The sequence below is a fragment of the Chlorocebus sabaeus genome, chromosome 15 (genome assembly GCF_047675955.1).
Source record: "Chlorocebus sabaeus isolate Y175 chromosome 15, mChlSab1.0.hap1, whole genome shotgun sequence".
NCBI lineage: Eukaryota > Metazoa > Chordata > Mammalia > Primates > Cercopithecidae > Chlorocebus > Chlorocebus sabaeus.
In genome coordinates this window covers 72,698,882-72,723,718 of record NC_132918.1, presented here as the reverse complement: position 1 = coordinate 72,723,718, position 24,837 = coordinate 72,698,882, and the positions used below count along the sequence as shown (strand labels likewise).

The following is a 24,837-nucleotide window of genomic DNA, read 5'->3' as shown; positions in this document are numbered from 1 at the left end:
ATTTTTTTTCTTTTTGCAAAAGGTCACAATTTTTGTAAATTCTAATTGTATTATTTTAAATATTAAAATGTGTAGCTTTATTATTACTTAAAACGTTGTTCTAGTTTTGCTGGTATGTTACTAACATTGGGCACTTTTTTTTTTAACCTTGCACATTTGCTTTTATTATATTAATAAATCATCACTTTCAGAATGTGAGCAAAGTCAGGTTGCAAAGTAAATTTTCTTCTTACTAATTTGGAATTTGTCTTTAAACATAGGTATTTTGGCCTCTCCCCAGTCTGCTCCTGGAAACTTGGACAATAGTAAAAGTGGAGAAATTAAAGGTAATGGAAGTGGTGGAAGCAGAGAAAATAGTACTGTTGACTTCAGCAAGGTAATTCTGTCATTAACTGAAAATTCTCACAATTATTCTTATTGAGAAAATAAGTAGTAACTTGTGGCTTTATTAACATTGATTATAGTAATTTTTTAGTAGACTGGTGCTTACAAACCTGCATGTAATGCCTGTGATATATTAATTTAAGGTAAACAACTGTGAGAAGGGTTACAGTTAACCTGTGAGTACTTGAGTAACTTTACACCATTACTAGTGTTAGAAATTCTGAAAAAGAATATGTGCCACACCTATCCATAGATATCATGAAACGTTAGTACTTTTTGAACTACAGTCATTGTTCTGGAGCTACCACCACTAGAAGGTTAATTCTGGGAGTGATGTCACAGCACTAGTGATTCAGTCTTTCCTGGGCTGTAATGCGATCCCAGAATTACTGTCTTATGGTGTTAGTACTTTTGGAATGTCACTGAGAAATATATTGGTGCTTCCCCATGGGTAGGTAAAGGCATGGATTTTAAAAAAATAACTGTGTGAACTATGATTTTTTAAATTTTGGTAAATGAGTATTTTGTTGAAATAGATAAACCTCATTTTAAAAGAACAGGGTAAAAGACTAATAAGTTCAAATTATAACTGAATTTAAAATGTACTTTATGAGTATTACGAACAATTGATTCTATCTAGCCACTAATTTTTTAGTAATATTAATTTGCTATAGGTGGATGTTCATGGTATTTTAATATTTTTGTATCCAGTATAAGACTTTTTAATAAATGTAATTATGTCAAGCAGATTTCATTTCTTAAGTCTTTTATTCTTTGATGAAAAGTCTACAAGATATATTTTACAGAAAACGAGTTTAAATGGTTTGCATTATAGCTTTGTTGAGTGTTGTAGTCTAAAACTATAGGAAGCCTTGCATTACGGACATTGGCTGTGCAGAAAGACTGTTGTATTTTAAATTTTTCTGATCTATCCTGATCATATTTTACTGGTGCTCACGTTATTTCAGATAGTGCAAAGTACTCAGTAGCAAAATTGCAATTTATTTCTTGTTAAGTGAATAAATTAATATAATTTACATTATAGAGTTCCTCTAGGCATGGCAGTTGCCGTTTATTTTTGTTCCTCTGTCACAGTCTTACTTTTTTTTACTTGGCCTATCTTTGTGTATACCTCCTTGTCTCCTGTTGGGCAGGAGTCTGCCTCCTGGCACTGTAGTTGTGGCACACTGGGTGTGGGACTCAAGAGGCCCGCTGTAAGTGCTGGTTTTATTTTTCATAGATAGCCCTGTAAGTGGTTGTTTAGTGACTTGTGTGAAACTGCGTATAAATGAAGTTCACATAGTTTGATATCATGTGTAACCTTTTCCTTGTAATTATACACAGAAAACTAAATTTTACTACAATAGCATTATCATATATCTGTGCCAGTAAGGGCTGTAGATTTTTGTTTTAAATAAAAACAAGGGGCCAGGCACAGTGGTTCATGCCTATAATCCCTGTGTTTTGGGAGGCTGAGGCAAGAGAATCACTTGGCCAGGACTTCAAGACCAGCGTGGGCGATATAGCAAGCCCCACACTTCTACAAAAAACAACAAAAATTAGCCCGGCATGGTGGCGCATGCCTGTCGTCTCAGCTATTTGGGAGGCCAAGGTGCGAGGACTGCTTAAGTCCGGGAGTTTGAGGTTTACAGTGAGCTATGTTCCTGCCACTGTACTCCAGCCTGGGCAATAGAGTGAGACCTTGTCTCAAAAATACTACTAATAAAATAAAAGTTATGATTTTTTTCCTCTTAATGAAAATACTGGGGAATGCCCAGAGTTCTTTTTTGGTTTGTTTTTAGGGGGACTTTACATAAAATGTAAAGGATCCAATTCATTTATTTCTAAGGTTAAGTAATATAAAACCATGAATATTTTTTAGCACTGTGTATAATTTCATGAACCATTGTTTAGTTTGTGAGCTATATATTTGTCCTTAATAGTTTTTAATGAATAGTGCAGTATTCATTGAATAATTTCTCAAGTTCATGTTTGATAATTTAGATCTCTGAAGTAGTAAAGATTGTGACAGTTAAAACAGTAGCATCGATTCAAATATGTTTGCTTGCTCTTTTGTATTTGTCTACTCCATTCTTTATAGTTGTAAAAATTTTGACATTTTAAACATTCATTAGATCACAAGTTTTGATTAGCAAATAGTAGTCTTATAAAGCAGTTTTTCTTTCCTATTTCTCTCTAGTCTTACAAGTACCACGGAAACTTTAATTTTAATTATTCTTTATTTGTCAATAGGTTGATATGAATTTCATGAGAAAAATTCCTACGGGTGCTGAGGCATCCAATGTCCTGGTGGGCGAAGTAGACTTTTTGGAAAGGCCTATAATTGCATTTGTGAGACTGGCTCCTGCTGTCCTCCTCACAGGGTTGACTGAGGTCCCTGTTCCAACCAGGTAAAGAGTTAGTTCCAAGTAACATTCTCTAAGCATTTTCAAAATCTACAACTTTTTATCCAGTGAATGAACAAGCGTGTTGATTTATGTAATAAAAGCTCATTTTATTTAGTTTTATCATATTTTTGAGACAATCTCACTTTGTCATCCAAGCTGGAGTGCAGTGGCACAATTTCAGCTCACTGCAACCTCCACCTCCCAGGTTCAAGCGATTCTCCTGCCTCAGCCTCCCTAGTAGCCTGGATCACAGGTGTGCGGCACCACGCCCAGCTAAGTTTTGTATTGGTAGTAGATATGGTGTTTTGCCATTGTCCCAGCTGGTCTCAAACTCCTACTTAAGTGATCTGCCTGTCTTGGCCACCCAAAGTATTGGGATTACAGGTGTGAGCCACTGTGCCCAGCCAAAAGCTCATTTTAATATTTAATATTCAGTCATTGTACCAAATACTTTGAATATAAGACCACTATGAATAGGGTATAAAATCGTTTTCTTCTTGGAGCTAAAAAGTACAATAAAATAAATATCGGCTGGGTGCGGTGACTCACGCCTGTAATCCCAGCACTTTGGGAGGCCGAGGCAGGTGGATCACCTGAGGTCAGGAGTTTGGTAGAAAGTTAATTATGGATGCTTTTCCTAGTTCTGTGATTTCCTAATTAGTCCAGGTGGAGTTGCCATCTTTTTTCAGTGATTGGTGCGGGGGAGTAGAAAAGATGTCTGAGTGTTATTTCTTTATATTGGAATGGTTTCTTTTTTATGATTGCCTAGATTTGTGGGTGTATGATGTTTATTATAAATCTGTATTTTCATATTTCCTTAGGTTTTTGTTTTTGTTATTGGGTCCAGCAGGCAAGGCACCACAGTACCATGAAATTGGAAGATCAATAGCCACTCTGATGACAGATGAGGTAATCAAAATACCCAAGTCTCTTTGAAGTATACACTGATTATGCAGCATACAGTATATATTAAATTATAGTTCTCTTTTCTTTCGTAATGAAGCTTTAAAACTTTTCCTTGCTGTGTATACTGTTTTATCTTGTATTTACTCCTCAGCTATTTGCCTTCGGTTAGGTTTTTAAGACCTTTATTTCAAGATCAGTGGGTACTTAAAAATTTTTTTTTGTTTTAAACATTTGTAATTATTGACTACCTTCTTGAACTTTTGAAATTTTGGGATTTTTTTAATCCTGGATTTCAGGATATAATTTCTCTAGGTTTTCCTCAGAACATTTTTTTTCCTGTAAATTTATCTGATATGGGGTCCTGATCTTTGACGATAACCTACATATTAATCAGGACCTTGTCTTTCTTTTGAAGAGAGATTTGTAATCAGATTCTTGCCAAACATCAGTGCTGTGTGTCCCAAGGGTATTTGAAATGCCCCATATCTGAACCTGACCTAAGTTTTCTTTTTTTTTTTTTTTTTGTGGAGACGAAGTCTCACTGTGTTGCCAGGCTGGAGTACAGTGGTGCAATCTCGGCTCACTGCAATTCTCCTGCCTCAGCCTCCTGAGTAGCTGGGACTACAGACACAAACCACCATGCCCAGCTAATTATTTTGTATTTTTAGTAGAGACGGGATTTCACCATGTTGGCCAGGATGGTCTCAATCTCCTGACCTCGTGATCCGCCCCCCTCGGCCTCTCAAAGTGCTAGGATTACAGGTGTGAGCCACCGTGCCTGTCCCATTTTTCTTTCCTCTTTCAACCAGCCAGTCACCAGATTCTTTTTACCTCTTCAATGTGTTTTGCATTTAATCTGTCATGTTCTTTCCGTCTCTTCTGCCATTTCTCTGGCTTAGCCTTTGATTGTGGATTCAGGTAGCCTTTATGGGTCTTTATTGTATAGTATTTTTCTCTGCACTCTCAGTAACATGCAAATTTGAATGTATCATTTCCTTAGTCCAAAGGTATTAATGACTTCCTATCATATAGTGAAATTTAAATTTAAACTTTTGGCTGGGTGCAGTGGCTCACTCCTATAATCCCAGCACTTTGGGAGGCCGAGGTGGGTGGATCACTTGAGGTTGGGAGTTTGAGACCAGCCTGGCCAACATGGGGAAACTCCATCTCTACTAAAAATACAAAAATTAGCTGGGCGTAGTGGCGCAGTTCTCCTGCGTCAGCTTCTTGAGTAACTGGGATTACAGGCGTGCACCACCATGCCTGGCTAATTTTGTAGTTTTAGTAGAGATGGGGTGTCACTATGTTGGCAAGGCTGGTCTCAAACTCTTCACCTCAGGCGATCTGCCTACCTCGGCCTCCCAAAGTGCTGGAATTAACAGGCATGAGCCATTGTGCCTGGTGAGTTACCTCCTTCAAGAGAACTTTCATGGCTACTTTGTTCCTTCCCATCCGTTTCCCTCTCTGTACCCTATGTTCTTTTTATCAGAACATCTATCAATACCTATAATTATTTAATAACACGTTTCACTGTCTTTCCTCCTAGAAAAAAAGGTTATTGAATATATAGGGAAACTTGCGTTACCTGTCACCATCGCATTATCCACAATGCTTAGAATTGTATTTTAGCAGTTAGTAGTTAGCCAGTAGCTATTGATCATTAAATAAACTATTTAAGTAAAGTTGTTTGCATATCCCTGACTATTTTCTTAGGATAAATGACATTTTAATGTCATAGAAGTAGAGTGACATGCTACAGTGTTTTATTTTCTAATCAATTACTATTTCCCAGGCAAAATTTTATTTTTAAAAAATTGTTCTAAACATGTAGCTGTTCTCTTTCATTGTTTGTTGTTGTTATTCATCTGATAATACTGAGTGGATTACTTTGTATAGTTGTTACCCAGGGTGGGCTGAATACCTGCCTGAGATAAGAGTTCAGGTGATTATCTTTATTGTGAAGCTATTTATGATATCCAGAGTGGACTATGTGTATAATTTTTTTTTCAGCTTTAAAATCTTTTTACTCAATATTTTTTTCACTTAGATCTTCCATGATGTAGCTTATAAAGCAAAAGACAGAAATGACCTCTTATCTGGAATTGATGAATTTTTAGATCAAGTAACTGTCCTACCTCCAGGAGAGTGGGATCCTTCTATACGCATAGAACCACCAAAAAGTGTCCCTTCTCAGGTAAGAATCCAGAGCTATTCTTCTGTAACTTACTTTATTTTAATGAAATTATTTTTGATTAGCTATGATTCAAAAACTAAAACAGAGAAGTTGTATCCCCACCTCGTCCCTTTTACCTTCTTACCCCTACACTTACCTCCTATGGGTGGACCATTTTTTACTAGTTTTTTATCCTTTTCATTTTTTATTCAGTACTTGAAACTATGAACATGTAGTCTTGTTTCTCTTACCAAAAGTTAATGTACTGCATATACCGTTCTGTACCTTGCTTTTTTAATATAAAAGTGTATCTAGGAGATCTGATGTAAGAAATCATGAAAATATTTCTTAATCACTTTTTCACAGCTTTGTTGTCTTCTATGCATGGGTGTACCATAGTTTATTCTGTTCCTAGGTTCTATCAGTCTTTTGCTATTTCAAACCATGCATGACAGTAATCACATGTCGTTTCAGTCTTGTGCAGATGTATCTGTAGACTAGATCCCAAGTAATAGGATTGCTGGATCAAAGGGGAATTTATTTATAATTTTCGTAGATATTACTAGAATTGCTTCCATCAGCTGGACTGTTTTGGACTCCCACAGTGATGTATGAAAGGGCCTATTTCTCTACATCCTCACTGACACTGTGTGTTGCCAAACTTGGGATATTTGTCAATCTAATAGGTATCTTTATCTTCCTATTTTAAGTATTTTAATGAGGTTTTTAATTTAGTTTTTATGGGACAGGGTCTTGCTCTGTCACCCAGACTGGAAGGCAATGTCGTGAACATGCCTCAGTTTCCTGGGCTCAAGCAAACCTCCTGCCTTAGCCTCCTATGTAGCCTGGACCGCAGGTGTGTGCTACAAGCCTCAGCTAATTTTTTGATTCTTTGTAGATACGGTGTCTCACTTTGTTGTGCAGGCTGATCTCAAACTCCTGGGCTCTAGTGATTCTCTTGCTTCAGCCTCCCAAAGTTACAGGATTACAGCTGTGAGCCACTGCTCCCGGCCTTTTAATGAGGTTTTAATTTGCATTTGTATAATTAGTGAGGTTGAATATTCTTGATTATCTTTCGTTCATTGCCCCACCAGCATTTTTTTTTGTTGTTTTTTTGTTTTTTTTTAACATTTAAATTGTTCATTGATCCTTTGGAGGTTTTCATAGCATATTTTATGTGAGTATAGACCCAGCTTCATCTTTTTTCTGAATTGCTGCCTGGTTCTCCCTGTTCATTACAGAGTTAAACATTGCTCCCCTTGGTTGGTGATGCTGCCTTTATTAACTAAAATTCCATTTGCATCTAGGCCTGTTTTAGACTTTGTTTTGTTTTCTGTTAGTCTGTCTGTTCATGGACCAATTTCACACTCCAATTTTTGAGGCTTTTTGGTATATTTTAGTATCTGGTAGGTCTAGACGTGTTCTTGCTCTCCTTCTTACTCTTGTTTTTCTGAATTTTCTTGGCTATCTTGTGTATTTATTTTTCTGTGTAGGCTTTAAAATCAGCTTTCTATATTCAGAAATATGCGTAATGGTTTTTTAAAAGTTGTGACAAATTTCTCATTGAACTGAGGGAAGACTAACGTCTTCATGACTTGAGTCTTTCTATTCAAAAACATGGAGTGTCTCTCACTAGTTGATTTTCTGTTTCAGGCAAGTTTTTGTCTTCTTAAAGGATGTTTCAAGTTTTCCTTACTTATAATTTACGTGTTTCTTGATGAGTATATTCATGAGTATTGTATCTTTGTTGCTTTTATATGAAATGAAGGCTATTTTTTATGTGCATGTATGCATACACAGTTGACCCTTGAACAATTTGAGTTTGAACTGTGCAGCTCTAATTATGTGGATTATTTTCAGTAAACATTGGAAAGGTTTTTGATAATTGGAAAAATTTGTGTACAAACTTCATAGCCTAGAAATATCAAAAAATTAAGATTAATTAGGTATTCCTGAATGCGTAAAATATATGTACATACTAGTCTTCTTTAATAATTATTAGCATAAAATATATACAAATCTATTCTAAAAAGCTAAAATTTATCAAAAACTTATACACACTAAGAGTGTACATGGCACCATTCTCAGTGGAGAGAAATGTAAATAAAAGTAAAGATGCAGTATTAAATCCTAACTGCATAAAATTAACTATAGTAAATACTGTACCGCTGTCATATTGTAATTTCATAGTTACTGCCTGTTGCTGTTGCAGTGAGCTCAAGTATTGCAAGTTAACGTGCATAAAATGTTGTGTGTTGCTCATCGTCTCCACATCAGCAGTTTGTCTCTCCAGTAAATTGTGTTTACCCTAAAAAGTGATCATGAGGTTCTCGTATATTTTTCGTCATGTTTACTGCAATGCTGGAAACTTTTGAATAACAACATGGGACTCATACGAAGTCCCATTAGTGCTACTAGTAAGTGTTCCTAAGAAACAGAGAAAAGTCATGCAAATGTAAGACAAAGTTGATTCGCTTGGTATGTACCATAGAATGACATCTGCCATTGCCTACCATTTCAAGATAAATGAATCTAGTGTAAGGATCATTGTAAAAAGAAGAGGAAACATAAAGTCGTCACTGTAGCTATGCTAGCAGGCATGAACACTTCTGCTTTTTGCAAAATACCATTTTATCTCATATTGAAAATGCAACTTTTATGTGGGTGCAGATTACTATAAGAAAGACATGTCTATAGATTCTGATATGACCAAGAAAAGGCAGTCATTTTACGACAACATAAAGCAAAAGAAAAGCAAAGGATCAGAGAATTTAGTGCCAGCAAAGATGGTTTGGTAATTTTAGAAAGAAGTTTGGCTTAAAAAATGTCAAAATAACTGAAGACGCAGCTTCTGCTGTCCAGGAGGCAGCAGATGAGTTCCCAGATCAGATCCTATTAAGAAAATCCCCTGAACAGGTTTTTTTTTTTTTTTTTTTTTTGGCTTAAAACAACTGCCATTTATTATTGCCCAGTTTCTGTAGGTTAGAATTCCAGTAGGCATCATAGTCCGTGCTTGAGTATTACAAGGCTGAAATAAAGGAGTCAACAGGACTATGTTCCTTTCTGGAGCTAGAGGAGAATCCATCTCTTTGTTCATTCAGGTGGTTGACAGAATTTATTTGTATGCAATTGAAGGACTGAAGTCCATTTCTTTATTGGCGTGAGCTGGGAGTCATTCTCAGCTTCCAGAAGCTACCTATGTTCACCGGCTTGTGGCCCCTGCATCTTAGAGCCAGTAATTATAGATGGAGTCCCTCTCACTCTTAAAATCTCTCCTACCTGTTCTTCAGCCATTGCATCTCTCTGACAGACTCTTCTGCCTTCCTCTTCTATTTATTTTTTTATTTTTAATTTATTTATTATTATTATACTTTAAGTTGTAGGGTACATGTGCATAACGTGCAGGTTTGTTACATATGTATACTTGTGCCATGTTGGTGTGCTGCACCCATCAACTCGTCATTTACATCCCCTGAACAGGTTTTTAATGCAGATGAAAGTACCCTGTTCTGGAAATAATGCTACAGAAGACATTTATTAGTAAGGATGATTAGTGAGCACCAGAATTTAATGCAGGAAGGGTTAGCTAACTGTTTTGTGCAAATGCACTCTAATTTATGATATTTACCCTTCTCTATAAAGCTGTTAATGCTGAGCTTTGAAAGGAAAAGATAAATGCCAGCTTCCAGTCTTTTTGTTGTACAAGAAGGCCTGAATGAGAACCCTTTTTCTGGATTGGTCCCTTCAGTTCCTGAAGTCAGGAAGTACCTTGCCAGTAAGGGACTGCCTTTAAAAATTTTTTTCATATTAGACAATGCCTCTGGCCACCCAAAATCTGAGTTCAACACCAAAGGTGTCGAAGTGGTCCACCTGCACCCAAGCACAACGTCTCTAATTCAGTCTCTAGATTAGGGGACTGAGGACCTTTAAGGCTTGTTACATTAGATGCTATATAGAAAAGATGATTAATGCTCTGGAAGAGAACCTTGGATAGCAAGGACATCATGAAAGTCTGCAAGGATTACACCATTGAAGACACCATCATTATTATAGAAAAAGCCAGGAACATCATCAAACCTGAAACAGTAAATTCCTTCTTGGTGAAACCGTCCAGATGTTGTGCATGACTTAACAGGTTTTACGACAGAGCCACTCAAGGAAAGTGTGTATATGGCAAAAAAGGTGGAAGTTGAAGGGTTTCAAGATGTGGATCTTGGAGAAGCTCAAGAACTAATAAACACCACACCAGAGGAGTTAACAGAACACAACTCGATGGAGATGAGTGCTTCCGAACCGGTGCCGGTGATGAGGACAAAGATATAGAATTAGTAGTGCCAGAAAACAAATTGACATCAGCTGATCTGGCAGAAGGGTTCTGATCATTCAGGATTGCTTTTGACTTCTTTTGCGACATGGATCCTTCTATGGTTTGGGTACTAAAGGAAACAAGGATTGGTACTGTCCACGTTTTAAGAGAAATGAAATAAGTGAAATAGAAATTATGTATTTCCATTAATATTTTCTTTTCGCTATCTTACTGTATTGTGAAAATGTAAGTTATAACACCTCTAACATACCAAATATGTGTTCGACTGTTCATGTTACCAGTAAGGCTTTCCAGTCAACAGTAGGCTTATTAGAATTGAGTTTCAGGGAGCTATACACAGAATTTCAACTGCATGGGAATTGGTACCAACTCCCTTGTTTATTCAAGAATCAACTGTGTATTTTATTTTTGTTGAGATAGAGCTTCGCTCTTGCCACCCAGACTGGAGTGCAATGGTGCCATCTCAGTTCACAGCAACCTCCGCCTCCCGGGTTCAAGTGATTCTCCTGCCTCAGCCTCCCGAGTAGTTGGGATTACAGGTGCCTACCACCATGCCTGGCTAATTTTTGTATTTTTAATAGAGACAAGGTTTCACCATGTTGGCCAGGCTGGTCTTGAACTCCTGACCTCAGGTGATCGACCTGCCTCGGTCTCCCAAAGTGCTGGGATTACAAGTGTGAGCCACCACGCCCAGCCTCAACTGTGTATTTTTAATCCTACTACCATCCTTAATTGTTTGTAATAGTTTTTCAGTCATATAATCTGTAAGTAAGAGATAGTTTTATTCCTCCTTTTCTAAATCTTATACTTGTAATTGTTTTCTGTTGTCTAATTGTATTGACTAAAATCTCTAGTACAGTGTTAAATAGCATGGGCTTTAAATAGGCATTTCTTATCTTGTTTCTCACTGTAGTCAAATATCTCTAGTATTTCTCCCATTAAGTAAGATAATGACATTGGAGCCAAGATATACATTTCATCATGTTAAGAAAGTAACATTATTTCTTTTTTATTGATATTTAAAATATAAATTGATGTAGAATTTTATCAAATGCCTTTTCAGCATCTCTGGCAAATGATTATATTAATTTTTTTTATCAATTATTATGGTAAATCTTATGAATAGATTTTTGAATATGAAAGAATTCCTGGAGTCAACCCAGTTTGGACTTTAAAGTGGTAGTGGTCTGTGTCTACTAGTTTGTTTGTATTACTATAGATTGGTTTATAGATTTTTGTGCCATCTTCACATTTTATACTTCACATCAGTATACTTGTTTCATAAAAAAGTTTGTAAGTTTTCATTTGTGGTGTTAAATGGTTTTAAATGGTGTGGAATAATTTGATTTTAAAAGTTTGGAAGAATTCCTTTGTAAAGTTTTTTGAGCTTGAATCTTTTGTCATGTAGACTTCAACAATTAGCTTATTTCTTTGGAAATCAGTATATGTAAAACTTCCTATTTTTTCTGGTGTCAGTTTTGGTAAATCGTTTTCCTAGTATATTACCAGATTCATCTAGGTTTCAAATTTATTTGCATGGAGTTATATAAAGTGTAGTATGTATATATGTATGTATATAAAATGTGCTCACTATGAAATTATTGCCTCTTAGCCTTTTTTTGTTTTGTTATTAAAGGTCTATTGTATTTTTCAAGCAGCATCCTTTAAAATTTATTTTAGTACTTTTAAAAAATGCGTTTTATTTTGTATCTTAGTTTCTGCTGTTAGCTGTTTTATTTCATTCCTTTCACTTTCGTCCAGGAAAGATTTTTTTTGTTTTCACATTTTCTGAGGTGGTTGTTTAATTCACTTTTTTTCCTTCTTTCATTTTTGTTAATGTAATTGCTTAATTTTCTCGAATGTGCTTTGGCTGGGTCTCATGGGTTGTATTAGGTTGGCGCAAAAGTAATTGTGGTTTCGGCCATTGTCTTTAATCAAATCAAGTAAATTATTTATTAAATCAATTAAATGATTAATTAAATTAAAAATAATGCCCAAAACCACAATTTTGTAATTTGTAGTTTTTCAAATTATTTTTGTTTCCTAGGAGTTCTAAAATTTTATCCCTTTCCTCTTTAAGATGTAAGTTTGAAAATTGAAATTTTGTGAGATTTTGACATTTTCAGATGGCAATCTTGTATTTGTAGATGGGCCTTGCTATTCTCTAAATATGGAACATGTAAACTGGCTAGCCTAAGTCTTTAATTCAGCTAGAGCCTTTGACCCAGTAAACCTCCTGAGATGACAGATCTCTGTCTCCCTTTCCCTTTACCTCTCTGTTTCCTTTTCTTTCATCTTTCCCCTTGTATGTGCACATGCACACACATATTTTTAGCCCCAGCAATCTCTTGATGTAACAAGTTAAAAGTTCATTTCTTTGTCTTCTACAGAGGGGGAGAAATCGTGTATCATGTGAATGGTACTCTTGAATTTGTAATAAAATGTCATGCGAAGTTGATTTTTGTGGAAACATGTTTATCAAACAGCTCTTATTTTTTAAGGGAAGTATTTTAGTAGAAGAAAAATGAAATTTACTTTTTTCTTAATGTAAAGCATATTTTTCAATAGTTAACAGGAGCAGTATTTTTAAAGTTTTGGTGGGAGAGCTGCTTTTTTGGAGGTTACTTCTGTTTGTAGCTACTGGTGAATAGGAATTTGAAATGGTATGTGTGAATATATTTTATAGTGTATTGATAATTAGAATATAAGATTCAAAAAGCTAATTAGAAATTTAAAATATTAATAGAAACTGATAGTAGATTCTATTTTTAAAGAGCAATCTATTTCAGAAGAGAGTTTATTTTAGGAAGCATTCTATTCTAGGAGAACTGATTAGATACATAATCAATATAAAATCTGATACTCACTGTAATTGAAGATGCCGTCTCAAGTTTTCTTAAAATAGAATTCTGAAAATAATGTTTTTTGTGAAATTCAGGAAAAGAGAAAGATTCCTGTGTTTCACAATGGATCTACCCCCACATCGGGTGAGACTCCTAAAGAGGCCGCTCATCATGCTGGGCCTGAGCTACAGAGGACTGGACGGTGGGTGCAAATACTGATATTTTGAGGGGTTTGGGGGATGATTTGATGAAAACATAAATATTATATTTTTTTCCAAGTGTTTGGAACCTAATCTTCTATAGTATTTTTTCATATTTAGAAAAATGTGCATTATTATATATAAGGAAAATTTATATGTATAAATATATAAGAAAATTTATAAATAATTGTATTAGTATGTATCAAGCTTTAGTTTAAAAGGAAAATAATGGACTGTATATTCAGAGTGTTGCAGTTATATAGTGTGTAGGTTAATTTCCATTGCTTATACAGAAGGTTCTTGAAGAAGGTGTAGAGTCTTATTATAATTCTTCATATTGAGTTAGAGAATTATGGGAACAGAGTAATTACAACTAATAATTTCTTTGTATATGTGCACAGATTTAAAACTCTTAAATGAGCATTATATCATGAGGTAATCTTCCATGGACAAGCATGATTAAACCATTGTATTGCTCTCTGGAAACCCAGCTAGAAAAATTGTTTAAGAAGTTAATTTTTGTAACAAAAATAGAGATATTGACAGATACAAACATTGCCTTAATATTTTGTAGAAGTAGATAAATGTTATAGTATTTTCATACTGTGGAAAAGCATGTGGCTATTGATTCTTTATTGTCCACTGGTGGTCAGTATGGAATTAAATAATCTTAAATCTTAAATATTTGTTTTAAAAAACAACATCTTAAACAGATACAATATTAGGGATTTTGATGACATCCTTAAAGGGTACTATATCATAAAAATAAGTAACTGGCATACTGAATGTAGACTTTAGAGAAACTGAAATTCACAATTAATTCATTGACTAATGAAGTGTGTTAGTCTCTGTGAATACAATAGAGAAAAGATTTTGACCCTGTGTGAACAGTACTATTCTGTTATTAGCTATTATCGCTTCTTCAAACTGGGATAGGGTTAGTCATTGAGAAGCACTGTGTCAGGCCTCCACTGATCTCAGTCACCTGAGAGCATCTGTACACCCTTTACTAAGTAATTATCGATTTGATGATATACTATAGATTCATATTTTAGATTATTGATGGCAACTTTTTTATTGCAAGCTGATTCCCCTTGCTATCAGATTATGAACAGAGTACTACTTGTCAATTTGTGTTTAGGATTTATTTCAGTATTAACTTAAAAAAATTACAATGGTAAAACTTGAAATATCCAAAGCATTTGAAAGCTTAATGTTAGTTTTTTGGGTCTGTTTTCTTGCAGTTGGAATTTGAATGATTATTTATTTTTTGAGTATTAAAACGAATTATCAATTTAGTCACCAGTGTTTGTTGAGTGCCTACTATTTCCCAGGTAGTGTTCTAGACACTGTAGATAACGCAGTAAACAAGAAAAAGTCTCCCCTTATGGAGTTTATATTTTATTGGAATGTCTTCAAATTAGATGTATCCATAAGATTAATTGTTAAAAATGTTGAAATGGTATGGCTTTGATGTATAAACAGATTTTTAATCTACTAATTGAAACCTGTTTTATTTATGTACATATTAGTTTGTCTACATACACAGTAAATTAAATATCCTGAAATGGTTTTTAGGAATTTTTTTCGCCCTAGACAAAGTGTTTATATGACTGAAGGACTAGTTTTAAAAGCTTTTGAAGTTATTGAATTCATACTACTTGTGCATCTAAGCACAACATACTACATTTATATGAAAGCATATTTGGATAATAATTGCCTTCCTCATATTTGTGATTGTTGCCTTTAAGATTTTAATATAGACAATTAATAGAATTGCTTATGCACATTTTCATAAATGGGTTGTTTGGTTTTGTTTATTTTGTTATACCTTGCCTTGCACATTTGTGTCCAAAATTACATTTACTCATATAAAATCATTTGCCTGCAATCTTTTCATGATATAGTATATAGATATCTGTCTCTTAATGAAATATAACATTCCTCTCTCAGTAGATTAGATTAAATGAGTGTATCTTCTGTAATTTATAAGTTAAATTGGATTTAACATTTTGTTGACAAAACACCTAGGCACCAGCAGTTTTGTGTAGCCCATAGTTGTAGTTTGAACTAGCTAGAATCCTCTAGTGTACAGTTTGACGAGTTTCATCTCACCTATTTAGGCTTTTTGGTGGTTTGATACTTGACATCAAAAGGAAAGCACCTTTTTTCTTGAGTGACTTCAAGGATGCATTAAGCCTGCAGTGCCTGGCCTCGATTCTTTTCCTATACTGTGCCTGTATGTCTCCTGTAATCACTTTTGGAGGGCTGCTTGGAGAAGCTACAGAAGGCAGAATAGTGAGTACAAAGATTGGTAGTGGCCAGGCTCTTAGCTCTTCAGAGGCAAGTGTCTGTATGCATTTGTCTCACTATTCATACTTTCATTTGAAGAGTCTACCCACAGCATGATTAACGTGACCCAAAGCAGACTTTCCCCAAAGGTAATTGCTGTGGAAAACATGGGGAAGCCATTTGAACAGAAGATGCACAGTTGAGGTAAAAAAAAATTTAAAAAAGGTTTACTTTGGCTTGCTGGATGAATGGTTTTATAAATTGAGTAAAAGGCTTGGATTGTCTTTTGAGGTGGGGTGGACTGGGAGAAGACACCAGTTGAACTGATTCTGGGTGGGTCATGGGGGTTTTTATCAGTGGGCCTACTTCATATCTTGTAAGATATGATAGGATTAGTTAGAGCCACATGATGAATATTAATTCGTCAGTCCTGGCTGGTAGGCCTAGACTAGACTGGAAGAATAGAACATAATTGTGGAAATTGTGGCTTTTTGAAGTGGCATTTAATTTTGCTGTTATTAAATCTATGTGAAAGTAGCTAAAACTTTTATTTGGAAAATATAATTGAAAGCTTCATTCTTTGATATTACTAAAATGAAAGTTTTTATGTTTTCCTGTACCTGGTTATACTGTATTCAGAGCTATGGTGCTTTGTAAAATGAAAGGCATTTCTTTGTTGTTGTTGATATGCATTTTAATCAGTTTAATAAGGCGTTTAAATGAGACAATTTGTAATTCTTAAGTGTATTTTACTTAATTGTATTTATTCTTGGGAGAACATTCATTCTTTTATAGATCAAAGGCTAAAAAATAACCAATGCTAAGGCATGATAATTATCTAATTAAAATATTTCATGATCTAAACATGAAATAAACCTAACAACTGAAATTTTCTTTCAACTCTGAATTTATTTTGGATTATGTAACTCTTTTTACCTTAGTCTTTAATCATTGTATCAAGGGTCTATATTTTTAGTGAGTTGCTTTATGTGCTGTCACAAATTGTGCATGTCACTCTGCTGGCCCCATGGAAATGTGTTTTATCTGTTACATCATAGAATTGCTGCCTCTTTGTTCGTGGACTGTCATTCATTACCTGCCCATCTAATCTTGCTGTTTGGTATCTTGTACATGTGACAATGTGTTTGGCACTGGAGGAATATAGATAAGTGTAAAAATAGCCAGTATCTCCTGTCCTCAAGGATTCTAAGTGAAAAAAGTGTAAAAGACAAAATAGTATGGTATGTGAGGGGAGGTAAGGGTAGGTAGGCCTTCTGATGGGTACAATGGAAACTTCTGAATGTGAGAATGAGGTAGGCAGGCAGTGTAATAGGCTGTGGTTTTTTTTTTTTGGGAGGTGGAGTCTCGCTCCATCACCAGGCTGGAGTGCAGTGGTGCGATCTTGGCTCACTGCAACCTCTGCTTCTCAGGTTCAAGCAATTCTCCTGCCTCAGCCTCCCGAGTAGCTGGGACTACAGGCGCCTGCCACCACGCCCGGCTAATTTTTGTATTTTTAGTAGAGATGGGGTTTCACTATGTTGGTCAGGCTGGTCTCGATATCGTGACCTCGTGATCCGCCCACCTCAGCCTCCCAAAGTACTGGGATTATAGGCGTGAGCCACCGTGCCTGGCCAGGCTGTGATTTCTTTAGGGAAAAGACAGGTAACAGTATGGCAGTGAACATAGAAACACTTCAAAAATTAGAAAAAAAAAAGAAAATGGTTTTCATATGGCAACATCTGCTTTTCAACCCAAGATTAGGAGAGGGGAACCTTAATTTTATACCCATTTGCCCTTGTTAATGTCTTTTTTGACATCTCCTTGCTTCTTGTCTCAATGTTTTGCTTTCTCTCTCTGTATGTATACCATTTAGACATTTTTTTCCTTTGTTTCTACTTTTTGTTTTTGTGAGAGAGAGTCTCACTGTTTCACTCAGGCTATGTAGTACAGTGGCATGATCTTGGCTCTCTGTAGCTTTGACTTCCCTGGACTTCTCTCATAGCCTCTGGAGCAGCTGGGGCTATAGGCATTTACCACCACGCCTAGCTAATATTTTGTATTTTTTTGCAGAGATAAAATTTTGTCATGTTGCCCAGGCTGGTCTTGAACTCCTGGGCTCAAACAATCCACCTACCTTGGCCTCCCAAAGTGCTGGTGTTATAGGCGTGAGCCACAGTGCCTGGCCCATTTTTTTCCTTTGACTTAAGCTCTGCATAAATTCATTCCTAAATATGCTTATTGTAATTGAACTAAGGATTTTATGATGGCTTATCAGTGTCTTCTAAGAACAAACATTTTCTCCACAGGCAAGAAAACAAATTTAGGCCATATAATTAACAAACGTGTCATTAACATGGACACTTCCCCTTTATGTTGCCAAAAGATAAATTTGTTTATCTTTGAGTTTGGTCCTATTTTTATTCTAATAGTGGAAGTATACTTTCATTGCTTATTGTTGTTTTGTGATTTTGATTTTGGAAGATGCTGTTCTAGCTGATGATGAGAATTGCTACCATTAATTGACTATATTCTGTGTGCCAGACACCATGCTTGCTAGGTGTTTTTGCAAATACTATTTATGTTCTAGTTATCACCTCCATTTCGAAGTGAGAAAGCTTAGGCTTAGAAAGGTTAAGATATGGCCATGGCTGAACACCTAGTAGTAGTCAGTCTTCCCACTGGAAATCTAGTTTCGGAAGCCCTCCTCTTTGCCTGTTGCTGCGCTGCCTCTCATTTCAGCAGGATTGTTTCTTACAAGCTTCTTTTTTCCTTCCCTTTACCAATTAATGGGCTGGCTTTTCTGGATAGTACTTTCCAGTTGACCTTGATGTTTGTATATGGTAAACTATTCATTCCTTACTTCCTTTTTCTAGTGGCATAGCTAATCATCTGATAGCCTAATGAGTTAGAATGTAATGGTGGTGGTTGTACAAAATTAGTGTGCTAACGTTTAAATTCTCTTAGTCTTTCATTTTCTCTTTATCTTTTCTTGCCAAACTTTAGTGATACTTTGTCATTTATGGTTACTATAAATTATTTTGAGGAGATTTTTCTCATTTATTTTGTTAAGTATTTCAGTTTTGATAATTGATTAAGCCTATCATATTAGATTAATTTCTTGAAAATATGTGGAAAGTTTTGCCGTTTAGAAATCAGTTTGAGAAAGTCACATGTTGATTTATCACCTATTTGAAAGATCTTTTTATAGCAGTTCTTTTTTGTAGCACCATATTATTTACTATATTTTTAAAATGAACTATTTCAGCCATATAAAAGTATTGAAAATAATATATATCCTTCTGTACTCACAGACTTAAGAAATGAAACTTATAGAGTTGAAGCCCTTGTGTGTGTCTCTCCCATTTATTCTTTGCTCCTTTCATCCCACAGCACAGATTGAGTATCCCTTATCTGAAATGCTTGGAACCAGAAGTAGTGCAGATTTTGGATTTTCTTTTAGGATTATACTTCTGGTTGAACATCCTTAATCTGAAATCTGAAGTGCTCTAATGAGCATTTCCTTTTGAGTGTCGTATTGGCACTCAGAAAGTTTGGAGTGTGGAGTTTTGGATTAGGGATACTCAACCTGTATTGAGTTTTGAATTAAGGATGATCACAAAAGTTTTTAATATACAAAAAGAAAGAATTTTTTTCTTGTGTATTTAAAATGTATTTGTAATTTTTTGTATTTTAAATTAAAAACTTAAAGTGGTGTTGGTTTTATAACTGCTTGATGAGTATTTTTATTTTCCAGATGTCTTACAAGTGTTATAGTAGGTTAGAGAAATGTTTATGATGTATTGCTTTTATTCGTTTCTTTTTTCCTTAAACAGAGTGCAATAGAGTCTCTTTTTGGAGCATCATTAACTGGGATTGCCTATTCTTTGTTTGCTGGGCAACCTCTAACAATATTGGGGAGCACAGGTCCAGTTCTAGTGTTTGAAAAAATTTTATATAAATTCTGCAGGTAAGTAATAGCCCTCTCTACTTATCACATGTGTTTGTGTGTGTGTTTGTTTGTGTGTGTATATATATACACACACACACAATTATATATGAAATTGTTTATTAACTTAGAAGGGAGTTATTTAATTGCTGAAAAGTAATTTGGTCAATATATGCGCATTCTCATTATTTTTGAGCTACTGTATGATTGACCATACTCTGGCCCCTTCCATTCTTAATCCAGTAACTTGGAGATGAAGAAAGTAAGATTGTCCTTGAGTATAAAATCAGTGCATTTGAATGCTGATAAGCAGATCACTTGAGGGCTAAATACAAATCCTTTGTGCTAACAAATTTAAACCAGTAAGAAGGTGTTAATCTGAATTGGGTTGAAGCAATCAGAGTGAAGTGTCAGTTTCCATTGGTGAGGTTGTTCACACTGTAGAAATGAATATAGGGTACTGTAGCTGTTAGACTTTGAATTCAGCATGGCTAATACTGTTCCTTATTTTATTTATTTATTTATTTATTTATTTATTTATTTATTTATTTGAGACTGAGTCTCACTCTGTTGTCCAGGCTAAAGTGCAGTGGTGGGATCTTGGCTCACTGCAACTTCTGCCTCCCAGGTTCAAGTGATTCTCCTGCCTCAGCCTCCCAAGTATCTGGGATTACTGGCGCCGCCACCACACCTGGCTAATTGTTGTATTTTCAGTAGAGATGGGGTTTAACCATGTTGGCCAGGCTGGTCTCGAACTCGTGACGTCAGGTGATCCATCTGCCTTGGCCTCCCAAAGGTTGGGATTACAGGCGTGAGCCACCACGCCCAGCCTCTAGTATTCTTCCTTTTGTGACATTAATGAAGTTTGTATATTTTAGTTTGAAACAACTTGATGCTATTACATATTTGATGGATCCAGCTCTCTTTCTGATTCTGTACTTACTAAACAAGCTGAATCTGATTCCAATCTGGCATGCCACGTAGACTAATAGAGAATGCAGTGACCTGAAGTATAGATTCTGGTAGTAATTTCTTGAGGTTTAAAATAAGAAATCACTTTCCGTGGTGATAATGGTAGGAGAGGAGAGTAGTGGTAGTGATGGTAATAATGTTGGAGCTGATTACTGTATTGATACACATGACGTCTGGATCTTTAGAGTAAGATGCAATTGTTTTTTCATATAGACACCATACCTGTCATTTACTCATAACTGATTTAGAAAGTGAGCTGTAATGATTTTGAAATATTTATCGCCTAGTAGATTTTCACTGTAAATCTTTTATATAAGTGTAATAAACAAATCTATTAATAAGCTAGTCTTCAGTTGAAGCAGAAAAAGATACAGTTTTCTCTAGTCATTATTTTGTCATTCTGTAATTCATTCTCTTTTAGGAATCATGTTTTCATGCTGTTCCATTGCTTGCTATGAAAAATTTTAGGTACAAATACTATTCCACACATGTTTATCATATTCATATTTTTCTTTCTAAACAGAGATTATCAACTTTCTTATCTGTCTTTAAGAACCAGTATTGGGCTGTGGACTTCTTTTTTGTGCATTGTTTTGGTTGCAACAGATGCAAGCAGCCTTGTGTGTTATATTACTCGATTTACAGAAGAGGCTTTTGCAGCCCTTATTTGCATCATATTCATTTACGAGGCTTTGGAGAAGCTCTTTGATTTAGGAGAAACATACGCATTTAATATGCACAACAACTTAGATAAACTGACCAGCTACTCGTAAGTATTTCTCTTTTCTCCTAATATTAAAATGTGTTTTTACAGAGATGTCAGAGCCTCAGAAAATGAATTTTTTTGCCGTCTAATAGGGTGACTAGCTATAACTCCTTAATTAATGTGTTAGTGATGTGGTTGTTTCAGATGAGATTTTGTCACAGCATTCAATGGACAAAAATATAGTTGATTAAATTCAGTGTTTTTTGTTCACTGAAATAGCTTATTCACATGTATATGTTTTGGTCTTCTGTTTGAATTGGATTGGCCAATTTAAATTTGATTGTTTGGCAACTGATCCACTATATATTTGAATCAGGCAGTTATTACATTGGATCTTATATTCTTTAAATCCTAGATGTATAATGTAGACTTTTTAAAAATGGTTTTCAAATTTTTCGTCTTCGTTAATATTTCTGAAGCTTGATTTTTTTTTTTTTGAGACAGAGTCTCTCTCTGTTGCCCATACTGGAGTGCAGTGGCACAATCTCAGCTAACTGCAGCCTCTGCCTCCCCGGTTCAAGTGATCTTCCTGCCTCGGCCCCCCAGTAGCTGGTATTACAGGCAGGTATCACCGTGCCTGGCTAATTTTTGTATTTTTAGTAGAGACAGGGTTTCGCCATGTTGGCCAAGTTGGTCTCGATCTCCTGACCTCAGGTGATCCACCTGCCTCGGCCTCCCAAAGTGCTGGGATTACAAGCGTGAGCCACTGCGCCCGGCTGAAGCTTGATAATTTTTACTGAAAGTTATTTCAATACATTCGTCTGCTGTTTAGTGTTTTCCTTTTGATAAGAAAAATGTGCAATGAAAATCTTTTTAAATTCTAGAATAAAATAGGACTTGAAAATAAATGTATAATAGTTACAAAAGTTTGGCAAGTATATTCAATAAGTGTAAAATAGGCTTTTGAAAGTAGATATATTTAGGTAGATGCCTTTATTTGCTGTCTTTTAGCAGTCACGCTTGGTGTAAATGTGGAACTGCATTTGATTGATTTACAGGAAAAAATATGGTTACCAAAAGACACAGAAGGATACAGCTTTTCTTTTTCTACCCACCTAAGCCCCAGAGACATGTACTTCCCCCTTTTGTTCATTCGTTCTTCCCCTGCTACCTTTCCTTGCACACTCTCAGCTTTGACGGACAGAATAAAGAGGGTATGAAAATTCCTGTAAGACACTGACCTATTTGAATATACTAGTGACACTATGATGCTGAATCTATTATATGCTATCTTCTTTCCTCTTAGAAGCTTTAATTTAAACAATTTTTTTTTTTTAACTTTCTTTCCTTGCCTTTTGCTTCTTTGACCTTTATAAAGTATGCCTTTTATAGTTAGTGTCAGCCAGTTAGAGCAGTGTTTCCTTCTAGTTAACTGGGTAATTACATGTGAATTACATTTATTTGGTCAACATTCTGTGAGCGTCTGCAGGCACTGTGTTAGGAGTGTTGCCTAATTTATATTATAAATTTGTATTTGTAGTGTTACTTATTCACATCGTAGCCCCTTTTGTGTATGAAGAAGCCGATGGCCTTGGAGGTTAAAACTTGCTTTAGGTCAGTCAGCTACTAAAAGCGCCTGAATGGACTCTAAAGTTTGTCTTTTTGCCTTTTCTCAAACAGTTCATAATCTAGTTTGGAATGTTCATGATTATTTCTTTTCATCTTTTAAGTCCGTATTTAAAAGTTTCTTTGCTTATGTGTGTTCTAGCTTTAGGCAGTTGAAATAGTTCTGGATATGAACTGAACTCTGATTTCCTTATGACTCTCCTAGTCCTGTCCTGATGAGAAACTATTTTTTATTTATTTCTTTAAGAATGAACCTTAAGATCAACAAAGGGTGACTGTGAGTAGGTAGGGCTTGTCAGTTATAAATAATTAATGGTAGTATAACTTATTGGGAATCTGTACATGCTATGGGGGATTGGGGGGAGACAGCAGTAACTGCTATGGAGGTTGAGTAGATAAGCTTTAGTGGAGACTAATCTTGATAAACATGGTGGAATCATCTCAGATTTTTAAGTAAAATAGTGCCCCCTGCCAGGGACATAACTAGCTTCATTAACTAAACATTTTGATATTTGTATTGGTTTTATTTTATTTCTATAACCCAAACTTTATTTCATTCTGTTGTTTCTGATGTATTTTTCACTTTCTAGTCTCCATGCTTTGCAATGTAGGAAAAAAAAGAAGTTAAAAACTACCACATTGTGTAATTGATTTAGTAAAATGTAAGCATGAAATTCAGGATCCTTAAAAATGTATACTACTCTAATTTCTCAGATGTGTATGTACTGAACCTCCTAACCCCAGCAATGAAACTCTAGCACAATGGAAGAAAGAGAATATAACAGCACACAATATTTCCTGGAGAAATCTTACTGTTTCTGTGAGTAAATTTTGAAATAAAGGGTTTTGTAATAGACATTGATCTGGTTCTTTTAGCTTTTTCTAATTAGACATACATTTTCTTCTTGATTGATGGATAGGTAGTATGTTTTCAGTATGTAGTGGTGTTTTGACCAGATAGTAGTTGCCACTTTTTTATGTATCATGCGCTGAAAAGTATAGGCTGAAAAGAATGAAACTGGCACGAGAGATAAGGGGAATTATATTTGACTTCCAAGATATGAACAGTATAAAGATGTGAATATACTTCTGTTTTCTAATTCTACTTAGATTGATACGTTCAAAGGAAGTGTTTACTGGGACTGTGGCTGCATATACTGGACTTTACAATATTTTGTATCCACTTATACTGCCTTTTTATCAGTTCATCTGCTCCATTGACAGCTTATTTAGAAGATCTTGAAAAGCTGTGTTAATGTCCTAAATGTCTAAGTTAACCTTGTCTAACTCATCAAGACTAGTCTGGGTTGAACATTAAGAGAAACGAAAAAGGATAACAACATGTAATGAACACCTACTGTGTGCTGAATACTGTTACAGATGTTTGTGTTCTGTTGGGGGAATATTGTCCTAACCCTGGAATATTTATTTTTGACATTTTCAAGCCTGGGAGTTAGAAATAAGAATGTAAAGTTTGCCAGTAGTTAGAATTAAGACTAAGGTCCCTTGAGCTACCCTTGTGCTTTTTATATCGTATAAGTAACTGTAGGTCATTCCTTTCTTACTAAGATGATAGTTAGTTTATAACTATATAATTTGAAGGATATTAACTGAAATTTAATCCCACTGATAATTTAAGCTGTATTGTCCAATACAGTAGCCATTAGCCACATGTGTCTGTTTAAACTTAAGATTAATTAAAAGTTTAGTTTTTCAGTTAACTAGCCACATTTCAGGTGTTCAGTCAATTCATGTGACTACTGGCTTCTGTATTTCCATTATTTCTATGATTGAAATGTTACATTATCTGCATCATCTAATAAGTCTATTGGGCAGTGCTGATTTAAAGCAGTAAAAATTGCCAGGCATGGTGGTTCACACCTGTAACCTTAGCACTCTGGGAGGACAAGGCCGGGAGTATTGCTTGAGGTCAGGAGTTAGAGACCAGCCTGGGCAACATAGCAAGGCACCATCTCTATAAAAATTAAAAAATTACCCTGGTATTGTGACTCACATGTGTAGCTAACTTATTGGGAGGCTAAGGAGGGAGAATC

General features: G+C 35.4%; 1 protein-coding gene across 4 annotated transcripts in view; it reads left to right on the top strand.

Moving 5' to 3' along the window:
• SLC4A7 (solute carrier family 4 member 7) overlaps positions 1-24,837 on the top strand; it is a 105,036-nt gene that overhangs the window by 53,517 nt on the left and 26,682 nt on the right. For all 4 annotated transcript variants that reach the window (XM_038002942.2, XM_038002940.2, XM_008009315.3 and 1 more), the window contains 9 exons: positions 261-376; positions 2,638-2,795; positions 3,614-3,701; positions 5,746-5,892; positions 13,137-13,243; positions 15,365-15,539; positions 19,367-19,500; positions 20,975-21,220; positions 23,498-23,603. In XM_038002942.2, the coding sequence (XP_037858870.1) occupies positions 261-376; positions 2,638-2,795; positions 3,614-3,701; positions 5,746-5,892; positions 13,137-13,243; positions 15,365-15,539; positions 19,367-19,500; positions 20,975-21,220; positions 23,498-23,603 (1,277 nt within the window). The remainder of the gene's footprint in view (positions 1-260; positions 377-2,637; positions 2,796-3,613; positions 3,702-5,745; positions 5,893-13,136; positions 13,244-15,364; positions 15,540-19,366; positions 19,501-20,974; positions 21,221-23,497; positions 23,604-24,837) is intronic.